Source organism: Mobula hypostoma, chromosome 6 (genome assembly GCF_963921235.1).
Source record: "Mobula hypostoma chromosome 6, sMobHyp1.1, whole genome shotgun sequence".
Classification (NCBI taxonomy): domain Eukaryota; kingdom Metazoa; phylum Chordata; class Chondrichthyes; order Myliobatiformes; family Myliobatidae; genus Mobula; species Mobula hypostoma.
Window position 1 is genome coordinate 130,330,167 of NC_086102.1, and position 22,078 is coordinate 130,352,244.

Genomic DNA, 22,078 nt, shown 5'->3' on the forward strand with positions numbered 1-22,078 from the left:
ACATACAAGATGTTTTGGTGTCTAGTTCCTTCAATGCCTCCTGCACATAAATCCCACACTTCACCCCAAACCCTGGACCCCATCAGGCTATAAATGATGTATCCATTAATTTCCAAGTTGGTCTGATCTTTCTTTCTAAATCTAATTTGCAGTAAATTGCAGATAGCCTGACCTCCATGCCAGCAGATATTGTAGCTACTTCATTCTTTTGACTTTCTTATGTTTCGTTGACAATTAGAAGAACTGAGTAGTTGTAAAAGTAATTGAGTAGTCAAGCTTGTCTCCAGCTCTCTTTAACAGAGAATCTAGTGCTTTCCCGGTGTATTTGACAAATAAAATCTACTTGAGCTTTCAGCCGGGTACAGTTACCGATTTTCACCAACGTTTTAACGACAGACTCTGCCATCTTCGTCAGGGATGATGCCTGGACATGTCTAGTCTGGTGGTATTTATACCTCTGTTGTTCATCCCTTCTGATTGATTAGTCCTCATCCTATCAGATGTCCACTGTCTCACCTTGTTTATAGTCGAATTCCAGTTTTTATTTAGAGCAAGACCTTTGTCTTTGTTAAAACACTTTTCCTCTCATTTTATTTCAATGGCTTCCTTCACCAGGTGGTCCCTAAAGCCATTGGCACAGCACAGTAGTTTTGTGCTTTTGAAGTCAATCCTATGGCCATTGCAAATACAGTGTTCTGCTACCACCAATTTCTCCGGGTGACCCAAACGGATACACCACCTGTGCTCCTTGATGCAGGTTCCCAACATGTGTCCCGTCTGGCTGATATATGCTGCTGCGCATTCACAGGGAATTCTGTAAATGCCAGCTGTCCTGAGTTCCAGTTCATCTTTGACCTGTGTAAATAGTGTGGCCTCTTGGACTCCAGGCACTCCAGCAGTTCTACAACCATCTGAACAGCCAAATATTCAATTTACGATAGAGATGGAGAAGAATGATTGCCTCCCATTCCTGGACACTTGTACAACGGATCTGGATGGTAGCTTTGGATATGGCGTCTGTCAGGAACCCACTCACACAGGCTTGTACCTCACCAGTAACAGCTACAGTCATACCTCCCAGCACAGAGTGTTGCTTTTTACTTTGATCAACAGTGCGAACACTATCTTGGACTCCACGAGGAAATAAAACGATTATGCACAGCGTAACTATAGAATGGCTACAAGGTGAAGGAAATCAATCAGGCCTTTAAGAAGACCGAAGGAAAAAGCAGGAAACCTAACAACAAGGAGGAACCGGTCATGACTGCCTGTCTTCCCTATATTTGCACAGTTTCTGGAGAGATCGCCAAGATACTGAAGTAATATAGAAACATAGAAACATAGAAAATAGGTGCAGGAGTAGGCCATTCGGCCCTTCGAGCCTGCACCGCCATTTATTATGATCATGGCTGATCATCCAACTCAGAACCCCGCCCCAGCCTTCCCTCCATACCCCCTGATCCCCGTAGCCACAAGGGCCATATCTAACTCCCTCTTAAATATAGCCAATGAACTGGCCTCAACTGTTTCCTGTGGCAGAGAATTCCACAGATTCACCACTCTCTGTGTGAAGAAGTTTTTCCTAATCTCAGTCCTAAAAGGCTTCCCCTTTATCCTCAAACTGTGACCCCTTGTTCTGGACTTCCCCAACATCGGGAACAATCTTCCTGCATCTAGCCTGTCCAATCCCTTTAGGATTTTATACGTTTCAATCAGATCCCCCCTCAATCTTCTAAATTCCAACGAGTACAAGCCCAGTTCATCCAGTCTTTCTTCATATGAAAGTCCTGCCATCCCAGGAGTCAATCTGGTGAACCTTCTTTGTACTCCCTCTATGGCAAGGATGTCTTTCCTCAGATTAGGGGACCAAAACTGCACACAATACTCCAGGTGTGGTCTCACCAAGGCCTTGTACAACTGCAGTAGTACCTCCCTGCTCCTGTACTCGAATCCTCTCGCTATAAATGCCAGCATACCATTCGCCTTTTTCACCGCCTGCTGTACCTGCATGCCCACTTTCAATGACTGGTGTATAATGACACCCAGGTCTCGTTGCACCTCCCCTTTTCCTAATCAGCCACCATTCAGGCTTTTGCCTATCACCTGTCCAGCTCTCGGCTCTATCCCTCCCCCTCCTGTCTTCTCCTATCATTTTGCATCTCCCCCTCCCCCTCCAGCTTTCAAATCCCTTACTCACTCTTCCTTCAGTTAGTCCTGACGAAGGGTCTCGGCCTGAAACGTCGACTGCGCCTCTTCCTATAGATGCTGCTTGGCCTGCTGCGTTCACCAGCAACTTTGATGTATGTTACCATTCAGATAATAATCTGTTTTCCTATTTTTGCCACCAAAGTGGATAACTTCACATTTATCCACATTAAATTGCATCTGCCATGAATTTGCCCACTCACCCAACCTATCCAAGTCACTCTGCATCCTCTTAGCATCCTCCTCACAGCTAACACTGCCACCCAGCTTCGTGTCATCCGCAAACTTGGAGATGCTGCATTTAATTCCCTCATCCAAGTCATTAATATATATTGTAAACAACTGGGGTCCCAGCACTGAGCCTTGCGGTACCCCTCTAGTCACCGCCTGCCATTCTGAAAAGGTCCCGTTTATTCCCACTCTTTGCTTCCTGTCTGCTAACCAATTCTCCATCCACATTTATACCTTACCCCCAATACCGTGTGCTTTAAGTTTGCACACTAATCTCCTGTGTGGGACCTTGTCAAAAGCCTTTTGAAAATCCAAATATACCACATCCACTGGTTCTCCCCTATCCACTCGACTGGTTACATCCTCAAAAAATTCTATGAGATTCGTCAGACATGATTTTCCTTTCACATCCACAAACCTGAGGAAGCTCAAATCACAGCTTACGTGGGTCAAAGGTGAGCTGGGACTCGGGACAGCTGGCATTTACAAGATCCGCCGTGAATGCGAAGCAGCATATGTCGGCCAGACAGGATGCATGGTACAACTCCGCATCGAGGAGCACAGGAGGTGTATCTGTTTGGGTTACCTGGAGAAATTGGTAGTTACAGAAGATTGCATTCACGATGGCCATAGGATTGACTTCGACAGCACAAAACTACTGTGCCGTGGCAATGGCTTTTGGGACTACCTGGTGAAGAAAACCATTGAAATAAAAGTAGAGGAAAAGAATTTTAACAAAGATGACAGTTTTGCTCTAAGTAAGAACTGAAATTCGATTGTAAACAAGGTGGGACAGCGGAAACCTAATTGGATGAGGACTAACCAGTCAGGAGAGATGGATGACAGGATATAAATACCATGGGACTAAACATGCCCAGGCATCACTCCTGATGAAGGTGGCAGAGTTTATCATCGAAACATTGGTTAAACCTGATACCTGTGCCCGGCTGGAAGCCTGAGGAGAGTGTATTTGGCTTTTTAACATACTTTCCAAAACTGTGTGGGTTATTTCTACAACACATTGTTTTAACTACTGAGACAGAATTTCACCCATAATCAGCACCCTCAAAGTAACAAATTATGCTATCAATGACAGAGGCCATGGTGCTTTAATCTCAGTGTGGCCTTTAACATGGACTCTATTCTATTCCTTCATTTCTGAATATTCAAAGTTCAAAGTAAATTTATTATCAAAGTATATATATGTCACCATATACTACCCTGAGATCCTTTTTCTTGCAAGTATTGACAGTAGAACAAAGAAATACGTTGGGATCCTACACAGAAAGATTGACGGCTATGCAAAAGACAAACTCTGCAAATACAAAAATAAAATAAATACATTGAAAATGAATAATACTGAGAACATGATTTGTAGAGTCCTTGAAAACGAATTCGCACGTTGTGGAATCATCCCAAAACCAACCCACTCCTTCAACTGCACTCTCTCTCCTTGCTCACCTTTTCTCCAACCTTCAGAGACTTCAGTTGGTCCAAAGTGCTGTGTCTGTAATCCAGTATCATGGTTGGACACGAGACCGTAGATACCAGAATCTGGAGCAACACAGAAAGCGCTGGAGGAATTTAGCAGGTCAGGAAAACTTAACTGAGGGCCCCTTCATCTGGACTGGGATCACCTACGTGATCTCCCAGTTCTATTATTGTCAAGTTGAAAATACTATTCTCATGTTTGATACCCTGCATAATACTTTTTCTTTTTAACTCTTTCAAAACATTTACTTCCTCTAACCAACCTTTGAATTCCTTTTTGGACTTCCTTGACATCGCCACCTCTTTGCTCCCCTTTAATATCTTTCTTAAACCTTAACTTTGACCAGCTCTATTATCTTCTTTTGCTTCTCTAATTTCTTTTTGTTTTCGAGCCTCAATGAATCACCTTAGATTAATAATGCATTAAATTTGCTTTATAAATCCATGAAGGCAAATGAGGCTGCAAATGCTGCTTCCTGGTACATTCACATGATGCATAGGTTCACCTGCACTTCTTCCAACCCAGTCTACTGTATTCAGTGATTATGGTATGCCTTCCTGTACATTGGAGAAACCAAGCATTGACTCGTCAGCTAGGTACTTGTGCTCCATCTCCAACATCCATCTCAAGTATCCAGTTGCATGTCATCTTTACTCTCTTTCCCACTCCTACACTGACCTGTTTACCCTTGGTCTTCTCCTTTGCTACTGCGAAGTCAAGCACCAGTAGGAAAAATAGTATCTCATATTCCACTTTGGTATTTTACAGTCAAATGTTCCAAACATTCGATTTTCCGATTTCAGGTAACCCACGCGCTGGTTGTTCTTCTCCCACGCATATTTAGCTGTCCACCTAGTTTTTTCTTTGTTTACTTTTCCCACTTCCCCTATTGTTCCATCTTTCCTTCATCCCCTTCACAAATGATCATAGTATAGAACACTACAGTGCACAAACAGGCCCTTCATCCCATCTAGTCCATGCTGAACTATTCCCTATCAGCCTTTGTTCCACCAATAACTGATATTGCTGTGCACTGGCAATCTTTCCTTTACACTCTCTCAGTCTTGATGCAGTTTCTCGGCCCAAAATGTGGACATACACCTTTTGCCTCCATAAATGTTGTTTTACCCAGAGTGCTTCCAACATTCTGTTTTGTAAATGCATGTTGTTGTAATAGATACTGAGAAGGAATGAAAATATGCATATATATTCCAGCTTTCTGTAAATTCATTTCCAGGATCTGGGTAAACTGGAACTCATCCCTAAGTGTTTTTGACAAAATAATATTGATCCACTATCTTAACCATCTGCAGATTTTGAGAATTTTGGGTAAGGAGTTCTAGTGGTGATAGGGAAGGAATGTGAAATGTGTCCATATAAAGATAGTGTATGACTTGGAAGAGAACTTTCAGGTGCTTCTGTTCTTGCGGCTTCTATATGCAATCAAGAAATTGTAATAGGGATATTAATGATTGTAAAGCAATATGACCAAGGTTACAAGTTCACAGAGATAATAAAATCTTTCATATTGATGATTAGATTGTTACTTGGAAACTATTGATCAAAATTGCACAATTTTTCTGATATTTCTGTGTGATCCCTTGTGCCGCTAAAATGAGATGACAAGTAGATTTCAACTTTTCTGGATAAAGAAAGTTCAGTTCTATCCATTATTTTCATCAATCTCATAATGCTCTTCAGGAATATACCATTTCCCCCTTTCCAAATATTCCAATGCATTTGGTAAGTGTGTTGGAAAACTACTTGAATCTTTTATATTTAAGTCTAAAGTAACCTTGAGTGATATATTTAAATATACTTTCTTTGCAGGTAGCCTGGCATACAAAATTGCAATGATATATCTAAAGTATATAAAGTTGTACAAATAATACTTTCTTCTCTTTTAAAGCAACAAAACAGAAGACCATCATAAATCCATTTTTGTTCGGTGCGAAGGTGGTGGTTTCAAAATGAAAGAAAATGTGCAGTTCCACCTTTATATCAGTACATCACCGTGTGGAGATGCCCGTATTTTCTCCCCACATGAGGCAGCAGTAGAGGGTAAGGATTTTTTGTCCATTTCTTTCGCAGAAGTATAACAGGGGAAGAACCCATCCACAATTTTAGTCACTTCCTGGCTTTTGTGAATGAAGATGGTCACCTCAACAAATTTTAGATTTCTTTTAACCTTGTTATTTTATTCACTGGCTAATCATTTCAGAAACTTGAATTGATGGCAATTTGGCTAGGGTTATTGTGTTAGGAGCATAAAGAAAAATATTCAGCTAGAAAGGTTATGGAAAGTGGATAAAATTTTATTTTTCAGGTTGGTGATCCCATACTAAGAACTGCAGTAAGACTCCAATAATCTGACATCTGATTATTTGGAAAGAATGATAATTCAGCGCATAGCTCACTTATTAAACTGGAATGAAAGCCACATGTCTGGAGTGCAGGCAGGGAGCATGTGGCCAGGGCCTGAGGTCTGGAGTGCGGCTGAAACTGGGATCTAGACCATGGATCATGGTCAAACTGGGGTTAGATCTGGAATACCAGGAACATGATCTGGAGTGCTTATACCTTTCCACTCCATTTAAGCCCACCAGGCTCAGTGGAAAACTTGATAGTACTGTGTCACATGCAAAACAAGTGAAATGAATATTAATAGGAATATTAAATGGGTATTAATAGGAGTGAACGTCAAATAGTCAAGAAAATTTTGCTGGTCTGGCACCACCAGAGTTCTAAACCTGCTGAATTATCGAAGTTGTACTGCAGTATGAGTAATATATAGTATCTTCGATAATATCGTATGCAGCTTAATTATTTTCTGCTGCATTTCATTTGGCATTTCTGATGTAAGCAATATTTTGTGGATACATTGAATTTGTTCTGTCTGAGATAGGACCAATAAAATAAATAATTTTGAATATTTTCTTGCCACAACAGATGGCTATTACTACATATCAAAAATGAATATTTCAGGCCAGTTATAACACAAAGGAAGATGATTTTTTTTTAATTTATTTAGAGATATAGCTGGAATATTCCCTCACAGCACAATGAGCCGTCCACTCGGCAAGCTACCTACTTAACTCTAGCCTAATCACAGGACAATTTATAATGACCAATTAACCTACTAACCAGTACATCTTTGGACTGTAGAAGGAAACTGGAGCACTCGGTGGAAACCCATATGATTCACGGGGAGAACAAACAAACTCCTTACAGATGGTGCTGGAATTGAACTTCAAAATCTGACAGCCTGAGCTGTAATAGTGTCATGCTAACCCCTACACCGGATTGTTAGAAATTAATCATCCCAGCTTCATGACATGAAAGCAGGGGCTCATGGGTGTCTTATGCCGAACTATCTTCAGTGACTTTTCTTCCTTCATGAGGTCAGAAATGGTGATGTGCTGTAATCAGTTAATAATGTTTAGTTCTATTCACAACTCCTTAGCAAAGGCAGCAGTCCATATCTCCATTTGGTATGACCTACACAATATGCTGGTGTGGGGCTGATAAATCACTTCACATCACAATGTGTCAGGCGATGACCATCTCCAACAAAAATGACTGATCACCTATTCTTGATATTTATTGCCATTGCCATACCCCTACCATTAACATTCAAAAACTCAACTGGACCAGTCATGAAAATAATGTCATGTTTTATTTGTTCACAGAATGTAGCTATTGGTGATACTAGTATCCTAGTGGTGTTAGGAATCTACCACTTCTGTGTTCCTAATGCATGTACATGGTAGATAAAGTTGGTCCTTGATAACTTTCTTGATTCTTGATATGGGCCAGACTGATAAGGAAGGCAGTTTTTTTGGGCAGCCCAATATCTTTGTGGTTACTGCTAATGAAACTTTTTTAATTCCATACTGATTTAATTTCTTGAATTTAAGTGACTTTTTGTGCCTTTGATGGGATTTGAATTTGTGTCCCTGGCTGTTATCTTAGCCACAACATCACTATACTCTAAAAGAACAGGTCAGGTGCTGGATATCCTTTGGTGTGTGACTCATTTCCTGATATCCTAAATACTTCAAACATCTACAAGCCAAAGTTTAGGAGCGGCATGAAATACTTTCCACTTGACTGAATAAATGGGGCTCCGAAAAATCTTAAAAAGCTTGGCAGCATTTATCATAAACTTTTTCCAACGTAACTGAAATTGCTTAATATACATGACATGAATTGAAAGAAATGTTTTTTAAAATATTTTTCACTGGTTATTAATGCCATATCTAAATCTACTAATGTACATTGAACTGTTGCTATTATTACATTTTATTCCTGAAATGGTAGATCAGGGAGACAAACATCCAAATCGGAAGGCACGAGGTCAGCTCAGGACAAAAATTGAATCAGGTGAAGGGACGATTCCGGTGAGATCCAGCAATACAATTCAGACGTGGGATGGCGTGTTACAAGGAGAACGTTTGCTTACCATGTCATGTAGTGATAAAATAGCCAGGTCAGTAACATAATTTGCAATGTTTTATTTTGTATGTCCATTAAGGAACTGGCAAATCTGTGATTTGATGATTGATTGAATCAAGTAAATAGAGCTGGAAATTTTTCGATGCTTGGAAACAAAGAGGGTATAAAAGTCTTCCCAAACCAGAAACTCTGGATCAATAGTTCCGTGCAAGCCGCACTTCCCACACGACAAAGAGCTTATGCTGCTGGCAATCAGCAGGAGCTCAAGAAAAGCAGCTACGATCTGTGCAAAACTATCAAAGCTGTGAAACAACAATACAGGGACAAGATTGAGTGAAGATTCACAATGAATAGCATACGTGACTTGTGGTGAGGATTGCATACCAACGCAGACTTCAAAGCCAAATGTAGTGGTGCCACCAATATCACAGCCTCTCTCCCAGATGAGCTCAATCACTTTAACACCCTCTTTGATGTCACTAACTCTGAGCCTCCAAGGACAGCCACCACTACAACCTGCAACCTGGTCATCTCTGAGGCTGAGGTACGTAGATGTTTCAAACAGGTGGACAGTCACAAGGCTGTGGGGCCGGACGGCATCCCAGGGCAAGTACTCAGGATGTGCGCAGCGCAACCGGCAGATGTGTTTATAGACATTTTTAATCTCTCGCTCTCCCAGTGTAGAGTTCCCTCTTGCTTCAAATTATCCACCATTGTCGCTGTACGAAAAAAGACCAAAGTAACATTCCTGAATGACTGGCGCCCTGTCACACTCGTCTCAATAATAAGCAAATACTTTGAGAAGCTGGTCAAGGACTACATCTGCAGCATGCTACCACCCAAAGTGGACCCCCTACAATTTACTGACCAACACAACCGATCGACAGACAACACAGTAGCCACTGCTCTACATACCGTCCTTAAACGTGGAGAAGGAGGATGCTTATGTGAGAATGCTGTTCTTGGATTACAGCTCAGCATTCAACACCATAATTCCATCCAGGCTTGTCAGGAAGCTCAGAGACCTCGGCCTTGACCCTGCCTTGTGCAGCTGGATTCTGGACTTCCTGTCAGATCACCGGCAGGTGGTAAGAGTGGGCTCTCTCACCTCTACCCCTCTGACACAGTGGAAGAAGTCGTCTCTCTGACCAGTGGTGAAGAGAAAACAACCTCTCCCTCAATGTCGCAAAAACAAAGGAGCTAGTTGTGGATTACAGGAGGAATGGAGACAGGCTAACCCCTATTGACATCAATGGACCTGGGTTGAGAGGGTAAACAGCTTTAAGTTCATCGGCATCCACATCACCGAGGACTGCATGTGGTCTGTACACACCAGCTGTGTGGTGAAAAAGGCACAACAGCACCTCTTTCACCTCAGATGGTTGAGGAAGTTTGGTATGGGCCCCCAAATCCTAAGAACTTTCTACAGGGGCATAATTGAGAGCATTCTGACTGGCTGCATCACTGCCTGGTATGGGAACTGTACCTCCCTTAATCGCAGGATTCTGTAGAGAGTTGTACGGACAGCCGGGTGCATCTGTAGTTGTGAACTTACCATGATTCAGGACATTTACAAAGACAGGTGTGTAAAAAAGGGCCCGAAGGATCATTGGGGACCCGAGTCACCCAATCTATTCCAGCTGCTACCATCCAAGAAACTACCACAGCATAAAAGCCAGGACCAACAGGCTCCAGGACAGCTTGTTCCACCAGGACATCAGGCTGATTAACTCATACTGATTTGAGTGTATCTCTATGTTACATTGACTGTTCTATTTATTATAAATTACTATGATTGCACATTTAGATGGAGAGTAACGTAAAGATTTTTACTCCTCATGTATGTGAAGGATGTAAGAAATAAAGTCAATTCAGTTCAATTCAACATGACCTCCTTCACCCACCACCTTGGTATTGAAATTCAGTTTGCACAAAACTCAAGCCATGTGTGTGTGAGAAATTCACGTTGGCCTGGAACAGCATGCAAAACAGTGGAGAGGATCGGGACTGGTACCGGCAGGATGATGGGGCATGCATGATCAAGTGTTAAAGGAAGGGGGTGAGGCGGATAAGAGAAAGGCAAGTAGTATTGATGGATGAGGGGGACAGTATTTAGACTGAAACCTGGGAGAGGTATGTGGGTGGTATCTGATAAGATACAGCATTCGATTGAGGGGAGGGGATGGAATGGGTGGATGGCAAATTACTCATGGGTGATTGGAAAAGGGAGTGGTAGGGTGAGTGTCATAGAAAGAATTTAAGAGGATTTATCTGCAAATTAAAAGATAACTCAAACTTTAAGGCAGCATATGAGGTGTGTTGCTCCTCTGTAAACAATACTGCAGACAGGTCTCCTTTTATTTGAATGATCTCCCATTTGGAGGGCTTCAGTTGCTCAGTTAGATTTTACCATTTGTGACAGGTTATACTTGCCTAGCAACCTCCATTTGCCCATATCATACACAAGGAGGACCTGGATCAAATTTCATTAAGTGTCCAGCATGTTGTCAAAAAAAACCTGATGACTAGTAAACATGAGGAAATCTGCAGATGCTGGAATTTCAAGCAACACACATAAAAGTTGCTGGTGAACGCAGCAGGCCAGGCTGCATCTCTAGGAAGAGGTACAGTCGACGTTTCGGGCCAAGACCCTTCGTCAGGACTAGTAGTCGTCTATCTTTTCTTCTTTTTGACAAATTCAACAATCAGCAATCTAAGGGTTTCAGATGCTCATTTCTTTAAAAAGAAGGAACAGAATTGGTTTACAGTCAGATTAATTCTTCATGTTTTGCATTTAAATATATCAGTCAGGATTTTACAACCTCTTTCTGAAAAATCCTTTTTTGCTTGCAGAATCTATTCTGCTTGAAGAGTTTACAATCATCTCTCTGCTAAACATAAAACATGATCTATATCATGCAGCACATTTTTAATATTGGTTTTGGGTGGGGTATTAGAATTTTGTAACATGAAAACTAAACATCATGGATCGTGTCTGCTAGCTCAGCTCAACTCTAATTGTTGCTTAGCTTTAAAGGACAATGAGGCAAAAACCAATTAGACCTTTTATCTCTTGTGACAAACTTAAGTTGCATAACTATAATAACAGCAGCTGCTAAGCCTGAATACAAAGGAGTCTTTTTTATCAGGACAGTGTCCTCAGTTCCCTTCTTTACAGCTTTAAAAGTTGGTCTTGCACTTTAAACAGAAGTGAAAATCAAATCAAATACTGAGACAAGTGAAGCGTATGCCTCAAGTTCATCTGCTAAAGATTGTGCTAATTGTCTAATGCACGGACTGCTTGACAAAAATCAGACAATGCTTCAGGAGTTTAGACATTCCTGCTGGTAACAGGAAGCACTGCCTTCCTCTACAGAAGCAAGGTCAGACTGGGGTGGTCACCATCCTTGCCAAGCCAGAAACCAAGCCATGCACCATCTTCCATCTGGCAACTGGACCTTCAGCCGCTGTGGGAAGGCTTGCTGCTCATACATCAGTGTTTACTTCCACACCAGTGAAAAGCACTGCTTTGTCAAGTCTCTGATATGTCAAGGTATTAGACATTCACCTTAAGAATTAAGACCACGTGATTACAACGGCTGTGTTAAATTAGCACCAAGAGATTTCCCTGAAAGAAAAGGGATTGTTTCTCAGTTACCAACCTGGTCTTGTTTGAGAATTTTGTTCCCTAATTTTGAGGTTTTTTTAAAAATAGATTGTATTTGGATAGCTGACATTTCCTTGTTAGTTTCTTAAACTGTTAACTTAAACACAATGGGAAACACTTTGATGAACAATCACCACATTTTCGTCCAGTTCAATAGAAAGTTCTTCTGCATCTCTTTGAAAGGCTTTGCTTAGTTTACCAGTTCAGAATCAGAATCAAGTTTAATATCACTGGCATATGTTGTGAAATTAGTTGTTTTGTGGCAGTAGTACATTGCGATACAGAATAATTTTTAAAAAGCTATAAACTGCAATAAAGTATATGTAAAAAATTAAATAAGTAGTGCAAAAACAGAGGGAAAATATAGTGTCGTGGTGTTCATGGGTTCATTGTCCATTCAGAAATTTGATGGCATAGGGGAAGAAGCTGTTCCTGAAACATTGAGTGTGTGTCTTCAGGCTCCTGTACATCCTCATTGATGGTAGCAATGAAAAGAGTGTATATCTTGGGTGACATGGTTGGGGGGGGGGGTGGTCCTTAATGACGGAGACTGCCTTTTTGAGGCTTCGCCTTTTGAAGGTGTCCTCAATGCTGGGGAGGCTAGTGCCTATGATGGAGCTGGCTGTTTTTGCAACTTTCTGCAGCTTTTTCCAATCCCATACAATGCCCCCTCATACCAGACAGTGATGCAACCAGTTAGAATGCTCTCCATGGTATATTTGTAGAAGTTTGCAAGTGTTGTTGGCAACACTTCCTCAAATTCCTAATCAAATACAGGTGTTGTCATGCCTTCTTTGTAACTGCATGAATATGTTGGGCCCAGGATGGATCTTCAGAGATGTTGACTCCCAGGAATTTGAAACTGCTCAACCTTTCCTGAAATCTCACGATTTCCCCTTGCCCTGTAGTCCACTGTCTGTTCCATAGTTTTACTGATGTTGAGTGCAAGGTTGTTGTTGCAACACCAGTCAGCCAGCTAACCTGTCTCACTCCTGTATGACTGCTCATCGCCATCTGAAATTCTGCCAACAATAGTTGTGTCATTGGCAAATTTATAGATGGCATTTAAGCAGTGTCTAGTCACACAGTCATGGGTGTAGGGAGAATGGTGGACTAAGCATGCATCCTTGAGGTGTGCCTTTGTTGATCATCAGTGAAGAGGATATTTTCTCCCAGTGAGGAAGTCAAAGATCCAGTTGCAGAGGGAGGTACAGAGGTCCAGGCTTTGGAACTTACTGATTAGAACTTGAGGTATGATTGTGTTGAATGCTGAGCTGTAATCAAACAGAAGCCTGTGATAGGTATTACTATTCCCCTAATATATAGAATCAGAATCAGGTTTATTATTATCAGCATGTGACGTGAAATTTATTAACTTAGCAGCAGCAGTTCAATGCAATGCATTATGTAGAAGAAAAAAGTATATTAAAAGAAGTGAGGTAGTGCCCAAGGGTTAAATGTCCATTTAGGAATCGGATGGCAGAGGGGAAGAAGCTGTTCCTGAATCACTGAGTGTGTGCTTTCAGGCTTCTGTACTTCTTACCTGACGGTAACAGTGAGAAAAGGACATGCCCTGGGTGCTGGAGGTCCTTAATAATGGATGCTGTCTTTCTGAGACACTGCTTCCTGAAGATGTCCTGAAAAAAATAGGGGACAAACTCTCCTCTACAATCACTCTGAGCACTGGTGCCCCACAAGGCTGTGTACTCAGCCCCCTGCTGTACTCACTGTAGACCGGAAGAAGCTGCAGAAGATCGTGAACATGGCGCAGCACATCACACAAACCAATCTTCCGTCCTTGGACTCACTTTACATTGCACGCTGTTGGAGCAGTGCTGCCAGGATAATCAAGGACACGACCCACCCAGCCAACACACTTTTCGTCCCTCTTCCCTCCGGGAGAAGGCTCAGGAGCTTGAAGTCTCGTACAGCCAGATTTGGGAACAGCTTCTTTCCAACTGTGATAAGACTGCAGAACGGATCCTGACCCGGATCTGGACCGTACCCTCCAACTATCCAGACCTACATCTCAGTCTTTTTTGCACTACCTTACTTTCCGTTTTTATATTTTCTATTTATGATTTATAATTTAATTTTTTAATATTTACTATCAATTTGTAATCCAGGGAGCGGGAAGTGCAGAATCAAATATTGCTATGATGATTGTACGTTCTAGTATCAATTGTTTGGTGACAATAAAGTATAAAGTATAAGTACTTTGTAGGTTAGTACCCAAGAAGAATGATACATCTTACGATGCACTCAGACACATCATCAGTGATATAACCCCAGGCTCACAGGGTGTTTCAGGTCTTTCAACATTAGACACCCTCACCCAGGGGACCCAGGCGGGGTTGATCAGGCCCTGATTTGTGCCTGAGTAGCATTCTGCCATGAATCACTACTCCTGATCCACAGCCATCTTGAGGCTTTCTCTGCTGCCTTTACGGTGTTCCTGATGGCTTTCCTCTCCTAGGCTCCTGAGATACCCATATAGCTGTAGGTTTGGGAGAGGGATTGGCCAGCACTGTGGGCATACATTGTGCCTGCCACCCTTTGCTGCAGCACTCCTACACCAAGTCTTGGTACTTTCTTTTTCCTTTCATGCCTACTCCATCCATTCTTCCCAGAGAACAGTCAGCTCCAACTCTGACAGTAGCACTATGTCTGACCTAAGCATGGTCGAGAAAATATGCTCAGGGAATCTGAGTTGTTTCCCCAGATTGACTCTCAGTTGCCAGTCCTTTGCTGTCTCTAGGAGGCCGGCATGCTCCTTGGATTGGATTTGAACTTTCTTCCCTGCCTTGATAAAAGAAATTGCTTGCTTCACTGGGCGATGGCTGTGCACAAGGTGTCAGCCACTGTCTTCAGCACCTGGTTGTGGCACCATTGATAATGTTCCTCCCCCAAGGCTTTTGGCAGCAGCTGAGGATGTGCTCTAATGTCCCCTTCCCTCAATACAGGGAGCATGCTGGTGTTTTGGCCTTGCCCCAGCAGTAGAGGTTCACTGGGCTTGATAAGGTGTCATAGACTGACTGGATCAAGAACTTGATGTGGTGGGATTCATTTTGCCAAACTTCCCCCCCACGAGATGTCACGCTCCACTGCCTGGTCCCATCTTGTCAACGCGCCTTAATGCCGTATGCCAGCAATCTTGCTGGCACGTAGCTCCTCCACAGCAGTTCACACCTCATGCTGGACCAACTGGCACTTCGCTCTTCCTAGCACCTTATTGTAGCAAACTGTTGGGAAGCAACCCAAGCCTGCCCATCCCGATGCCACTGAGCCCACCAGCACACTATGGCATGGCCGTGCTTTGGCTTGTTCAACTGTATCCTGTGCCCTCCACCTCCTGCCCATCCTCACCTGAATGCCAGCATATGAGACCTTCGGGTCTCTGTATTTCAGCACTTCCCTTGCGTGGGTGACCATGAGCTCCTCGCTCACACTGCTGGTGGGGAGTTTCATTCTGTTTTCCTTCCCATACAAGGCAATGCTGCTTAGGCTCTTCAGTAGACCCAGCCACCTCCATAGGGGTTGGCTGAGTTTTCTCTCAGTAGTCTCAACTGTTGAAAGTGGGACATCATAGGCTATCAGAGGCTACAGGATCCGAGGGAGAATACCATGCTGGCAAATCCAAGCCTTGAATTTACCCGACAACCCTGACTTATCCACAGCAGTCAACCATTGCTGCAGCTCTTCCGCAGCTGCTTTGATGGATGCTTGGATGCTGTGTCCTTCAGTGAGCTGTTAAATACCTTGCCAAGGCTCTTCAACGTCTTTTCTGATAGGCTTGGAATTTGGGTGATCCAAGGCCAAGTGGAGAGCCAGTGAGATTACGTCCACTGTGGACCTGTTGTGGCAAAAGGCAAATTGCAACAAGTCTAGGTCCTTGCTTTGGCAGGAGTTGATTCTAGCCATGACCATCTTCTTCACAGTAGATGTGAGTGCCATTGGATGACAGTCATTGAGGTAGCTCACCCTGCTCTTTTTGGGCACTGGTATGATTGTTGCCCTTTTGAAGCAGATGGGAACCTCTGACTGGAGTAGTGAGAAATTGAAGATGTCCTTGAACACACACCAGTTGGTTGCCATAGGTTTTCAGAACCTTACCAGATACACCATCAGGGCCTGACCCTAACCCTCTTGAAAGATATCCTGATATTGGCTTCTGAGCCAGAGATCACAGAGTCGCGAGATACTGCAGGGATTCACACAAGTGTAGTTTTATTCTCCCTTTCAAAATGTTCATGAAAGAAGTTGAGCTCATCTGGGAGTGAAGCATCACTGCCATTCATGATGTTAGATTTTACTTTTTAAGGAAGCAATGACCTGCAAACCTTCCCAGAGTGATATACATCCGATTCAGTCTTTTAATTGTTCTTAAAATTGTCCTTGCTCTTAAAATAGCCTTTGTCACAGATCCAGTCTTCAGCAGACTACGAATCTCTTGGTTCATACTCAGCTTTTGGTTTGGGTATGTCTGGTATGTTCTCAAAGGCATACACTCATCACACAGTCTCGAAGTTGGTGACAACTCTGGAGTAATCATCTAGAATTGAAGATGAATTCCTGAATATTGTGCAGTCCACCAACTCAAAGCTGTATAGTAAGCGCTCCTCTGCCTCCCTTGACCATGCCTTCTTGATCCTCACCACTGGTGCTGCTGTCTTTCGTCTCTGCCCGAACACTGGGAGTAGAAGTACAGCCAGGTGATTGGACTTTCCAAAGTGTGAGCATGGGTTGACACAGTAAGCATTCTTGATGGTGGTCAAGTTGTTTACTCCTCTGGTTCCACAGATGATATGTCGGTGGTAGTTGTTCAGAGACAACTTCTCGTTGACCTGGTTAAAATCCTTCACAATGATAGGGAACGCATCAGGGTGCACAGTTTGGTGCCTGGTGTGCTCAGCTCATCTATAGCCTACCTGATGTTGGTCTGAGGTGGAATGTACATTACTACCAGGATGATGGCAGAAAACTCCCTCTGCAGATAAAAAGGACAACATTTGACCGCTAGATGTTCCAGGTCAGTTGAGCAGGACTGAGAGAGAACCACCGTGTCTGTGAAAGATGATGAGTTAAATGTAAAGTATACTTTACCTCCTATGCCTTTAAAATACTGTCCTTTCTTTGCAGAGAATGGTGAAACCATCAGGCTGCACCTGAAATGGCAGGGGACAGCCATGTTTCCATGAAGAAAAGTATGCAGCGTTCCCTGCTGGTATTGCTATCTTGCTCTGGGGTCTTTAGTTTTATTTTCCAGAGACTGTACACTCGTCAGCAGGAGAGTCAAGAGTGGGAGTCTAAAGCCTCTGCATTTCAATCGTACCTGTAGACCAACTTGGCTTCTGCGCTTCCATTTTCTTAAAGGGGAACTGCACTCACAACCTGAGTGTGCAGTCCTGGATCCACTGATTTTCAATATCGACAGATTTTTTAAACATCTTAAAATGATGTTGCTTACTGAAGTGCTCATGGCGGTGACTGTGGATTTCAGCTGTAGCAGTCCTGCATGGGAATATTTGATGACTTCTTTTGGAGCTGCATGCAAAGTGTAGTCCCTTATTGGCGCCATCTTGGCAATCTTCTGCTCTTCTTTCCCTCTGTACACTGGAACAAAGATGGATAGAACAACTCAATGTGGAATTGTCATGAGATTTATTTCATCGGACCTTGTGGAGTTCTGTGTTGTTGAATCCTCAATCAGCTTTTGCAGTTTATATTCTGGTACTTAAACAGAACACATTATCTAAAATTTAAAGTATTTTTAAGTTATAAAATTCTATTAAAGTATATCTCATGATTTTCAGTTTTTCTCTGAATGTTTGCTCTACACAGATGTAAAGCAAACGGTAATTCATCTGTATGGAGTGAATGAATGTATTTCTGATGTATGATTGAGTATACGGTTACTCTTGCTGGAAGCTGGAAGGCTTCTCCATTCCACCCTCCCCCCACCTTCTTTATAGGGCCTCTGCCCCTTCCCTCTTCAGTCCTGATGAAGGGTTCCGGCCCGAAACGTTGACTGATCATTTCCACGGATGCTGTCCGACCTGCTAAGTTCCTCCAGCATGTTGTGAGTGTTGCTTTGACCCCAGCATCTGCAGAGTATTTTGTGTTGACAAATAACTGTGCCGGCAGGAACACATATGAATGTGGTAGAAAATAAATCAATGAAAAAAATGTAAATTTTTAACATAACGTAAAAGTTATTTGATGTTTTTCCGATGTCACAGTGAACATAATTTCTGAACTATGGCGGGAAAGCATTGTTTAACCTAATGATCTTGTCTTGTGAGCTATTGATAAAATTTTGTTAGCGAATTCTTCTTGCTTTTCATTCATTCCCAGTAAGTAGGCATTACCATCAGAGCTGGCTTTTCTATTTGTTCATGAACATTGTAGCTCACTGAGGAATTGTATAAGAGAGTTCAGAGTCATTAATATTTCTACTTTGGTCAAGATTCACATAGGTTATAACCAGATAAGAATAGTAGATTACCTTTGCTAAATCTTCTTCAGTTATTTTTAATCATCTGGTTGTTTGATAGTCTTCACTGATAACTAGATTGCAATCAAGATTATTTTTATTCTTTTAACGTGCAGCACAGGAAAATGTCCCTTAACTCACAATGTTTTGCTTATACAATGTACGTATCTTAACATTCTCTGGTCATACTAGAGGGCCCTCAATGATGGATGCTGCCTTCTTGAGGCACCAGCTCTTGAAGTCCTCAATGGTGGGATGGTTAGGCCTGTGCTGGAGCTGGCTGAGACTGTAACCAATCAGAATGCTCTCCACTGTACATCTGTAGAAATTTATAAGAGCCTTTGACGACATACCAAACGTCTCTCAGACACCTAATGAAATAGAACCACTGGTTTGTGTTCTTCTTCATGACTGCATCAATGTTGGACTCGAGGTAGATCGTCTGAAATATTGACACCCTAGAACTTCGAGCTGCTTACTCTTTCCACTGCTGACCCCTCAATGAGGATTGGTGTATGTTCTCCCAACTTACCTTTCCTTAAGACCACAATCAGTTGTCTTGCTGCTGTTGAGTGCCAGATTGTTGAGACACCACTCAACCAGCCAATATACATCACATCTATGTATCTGGGAATTTGGCAAGAATAGTGATGTTATCTGCAAATTTATAAATGGCATTTGAGGTTTGCCTAGTCACTCAGTTATGAGTATAGAGAGAGAGAGAGAGAGAGAGAGAGAGCAGTGGGCTAAGCACATATTCTTGAGGTACATCTGTGTTGAATGTGTTGGTATTCTGAGCCTAGTAAAGTTATGCATTTCAATTCATTTATTGAATTTCAGCAGATCAAATGTTAAGTTAGATTTCATTTTCTCAATCAGCAGAAGATTTTCTGCAGTAACGTAGCTACTGCATGCAACTTCACCCCAGTTTTATTGGAGTGCCAATGACATTACAGTACAAATCATGAGACTCTTGAATGCTGATTTAGTTGAAAATATAAAACTAATTACATGCCATCTGAGACTGTTGGTTCAAGGACCAATTGCTCTGCTGCAGAAGTCCAGAACTAATAAGTTTTATCTAAATCCACATAGGAGTAAAGCCGTGGAGTAGATTTTCCACGCCACGTACTGGAAATCCGGAATTCTTACCCTCCCGAAAAAAATGGCGGTTGGGTCAATTAATTTCTTGTAGGTTAATAGATTTTTGTTGAGTAAGGATATCAAGAGATTTGGGACAGACAGGTTGGATGATTTGAGGTACAGATCAATCATGATTTAATTGAACATGGGCACAGCCTCTAGGGGCTGAGAATGTTGTAATGTTCTTATGCTTTTCAAAATGGTTTCAGAGAGTACAACAAAAATATAAATTAAAATTGTACTTCTGTTTAAAATGAAATGACAGTAATTGGTATAATAGGTAGTAATTTGATAATGTTGAACTTAGAAATAGGTGAACATATAAATGGTTACGTTATAGAGTTAATTTTGCATTGTTGGTATTAATCTATCATCATTTGAACAATTTTGTTCTTATAAAACAGCTGTGCTATTAATGTTCCAAATATTTGTAGTATATAGCTCTACTCCAACTGCAAAACAACATCTTATTGCATATTGTGGCAAACTCTTCATTTAAAAAAAAACTGAAAGTGTATGAGTTACATGCACCAGTTTCTCATATGTCATGCTGCTCATATTTTTTAAGAACTAGGAAGCATTTGGCCAATTGAGTTTATGCCAGCATTCAGCATTCCCATCAGTCTTATTCCCAGTAATAAATCCATTTTCCCTCAGATGTTCATCAACTTTCCCTGATTCTTCTGCCATCCATGTACTAGGGCAGTTTACAGCAGCCATTAAATCTATCAACATATTTTTATGTTGTGAAAGGAAACTAGAACATCTAGGAGAAATCAGAGGGATACAATACAGACAGCATCTAAAGTCTGACTTGAACATAAGTTACTGGAACCATGCAGCATTATGCCACCCAGTGTTGCTGGCTCTGGGTTTTCATATTTGATTCCATTGCAAATCCATAACACTTCCTTATATTTTTGTTGTACCTTTCAAAACCATTTTGAAGGGCATAGGAATGCTAGAATGTTCACTTCACACCACCAGGTTCAAGAACAGTTATTACCCCTCAACCATCTCGCTCTTGAACAAAAGGGGATAACTGCACTCATTCTGTTTCTAGTGTTCCCACAACCGATGGTCTTTCTTTAAGTACTCTTTATCTTGTTACTTCATACTCATTATTTATTGCTATTTATTTATATTTGCATTTGCACAGTTTGTTGTTCATTGATCTTGTTTACAGTTACTGTTCTATAGATTTGCTAAGTATGCCTGCAGGAAAAAGAATCTCAGGTTTGCCTATTGACATGTATGTACTCTGATAATAAAATATTTACTTTGAACCTTGAATACTTTGTTTTACCTAATATCATCCAGTAATTGCTTGTCATTGAATGAACACCAGGTATACGTGGACTTCATCTTGCACTCATTAATCAGGTGGCCATTGATAGCTAACTGATCACTAAAGTAGAGAGATCTGGATTTTCTTTGCACATGAAACAGGAATATGGTGCCAGATTCGGCAGTTAGGTGTCAAATACAATATCAACCCTTTTATGAAAGGGATGCGAATGCAAGTATGGAATGTTGCTGCATCTATACAGGGTGTTGGTGATACCACATCTAGAGTAGTGTTCTCAGCTGTGTTCTCCTTATTTCAGGAGGGATATACTGCTCTGGAATCAGTTGGAAGAGTTGTTTTACATGGGAACGTTTGGCTAAACTGTTCCATGAAGTTTAGAAGAATGAGAGGTTTTCTGATGATGTCTGGACTCTTGTTCTGGCGAGATAAATGCTGAAAGGATGTTTCCCTTATTGGAGAGTCTCAAAGTCTGGATAAAGGGTTTCCTATTTAAGATGGTGATGAGGAGGAATTTCCTCTCTCAGAGTCATTAATCTTTTCAATTCTCTACTCAAAGGACACATTGGACTGAATCATTGAATATATTGATGAACAAGATGGTCCTGTTTTCAAATTTCTAAGTTCAACATTCAAATGTATTATCAAGTATGTAGACCATATACAACCTTGAGATTCATCTTCTTGCAGACACCTATAAAACAAAGAAACACAATAGAATTCACTAAAATAAACACACACAACAACAACCAACAAACATCCAATCTGCAAAAGAGGACAAATCAAGCAAATAATTTTTTAAAAAGTAAACAGATAACACATAGAACACGAGCTACTGAGTCCACACGAGCTGTGGAGTCAGTTCAGTGCTGAGGGAAGTGAAGCTGGTCCAGGAGCTTTTTGCCTTAAAGGATAGTTAATATTTATAGGGAATAGGCAGAAAATTGAAGCTGGGGCATTTTTAATGTGTGTTAATCACAGTGATGTAATATAATTTAATGGCAGTTTGCAACTTGTTAGATACCCAATCCTGGGAGAGTGCAAATGGATGTATGTAGCTGTATGTTCTGCCCTCTCTCAGGTTGT

At 41.7% G+C, this 22,078-nt stretch overlaps 1 protein-coding gene across 5 annotated transcripts in view; it reads left to right on the forward strand.

Moving 5' to 3' along the window:
• The window catches only part of LOC134348399 (double-stranded RNA-specific editase 1-like), a 336,189-nt gene that overhangs the window by 287,252 nt on the left and 26,859 nt on the right, over positions 1 to 22,078 (forward strand). For all 5 annotated transcript variants that reach the window (XM_063051701.1, XM_063051702.1, XM_063051703.1 and 2 more), the window contains 2 exons: positions 5,838 to 5,989; positions 8,249 to 8,417. In XM_063051701.1, coding sequence (XP_062907771.1) covers positions 5,838 to 5,989; positions 8,249 to 8,417 — 321 coding nt within the window. The remainder of the gene's footprint in view (positions 1 to 5,837; positions 5,990 to 8,248; positions 8,418 to 22,078) is intronic.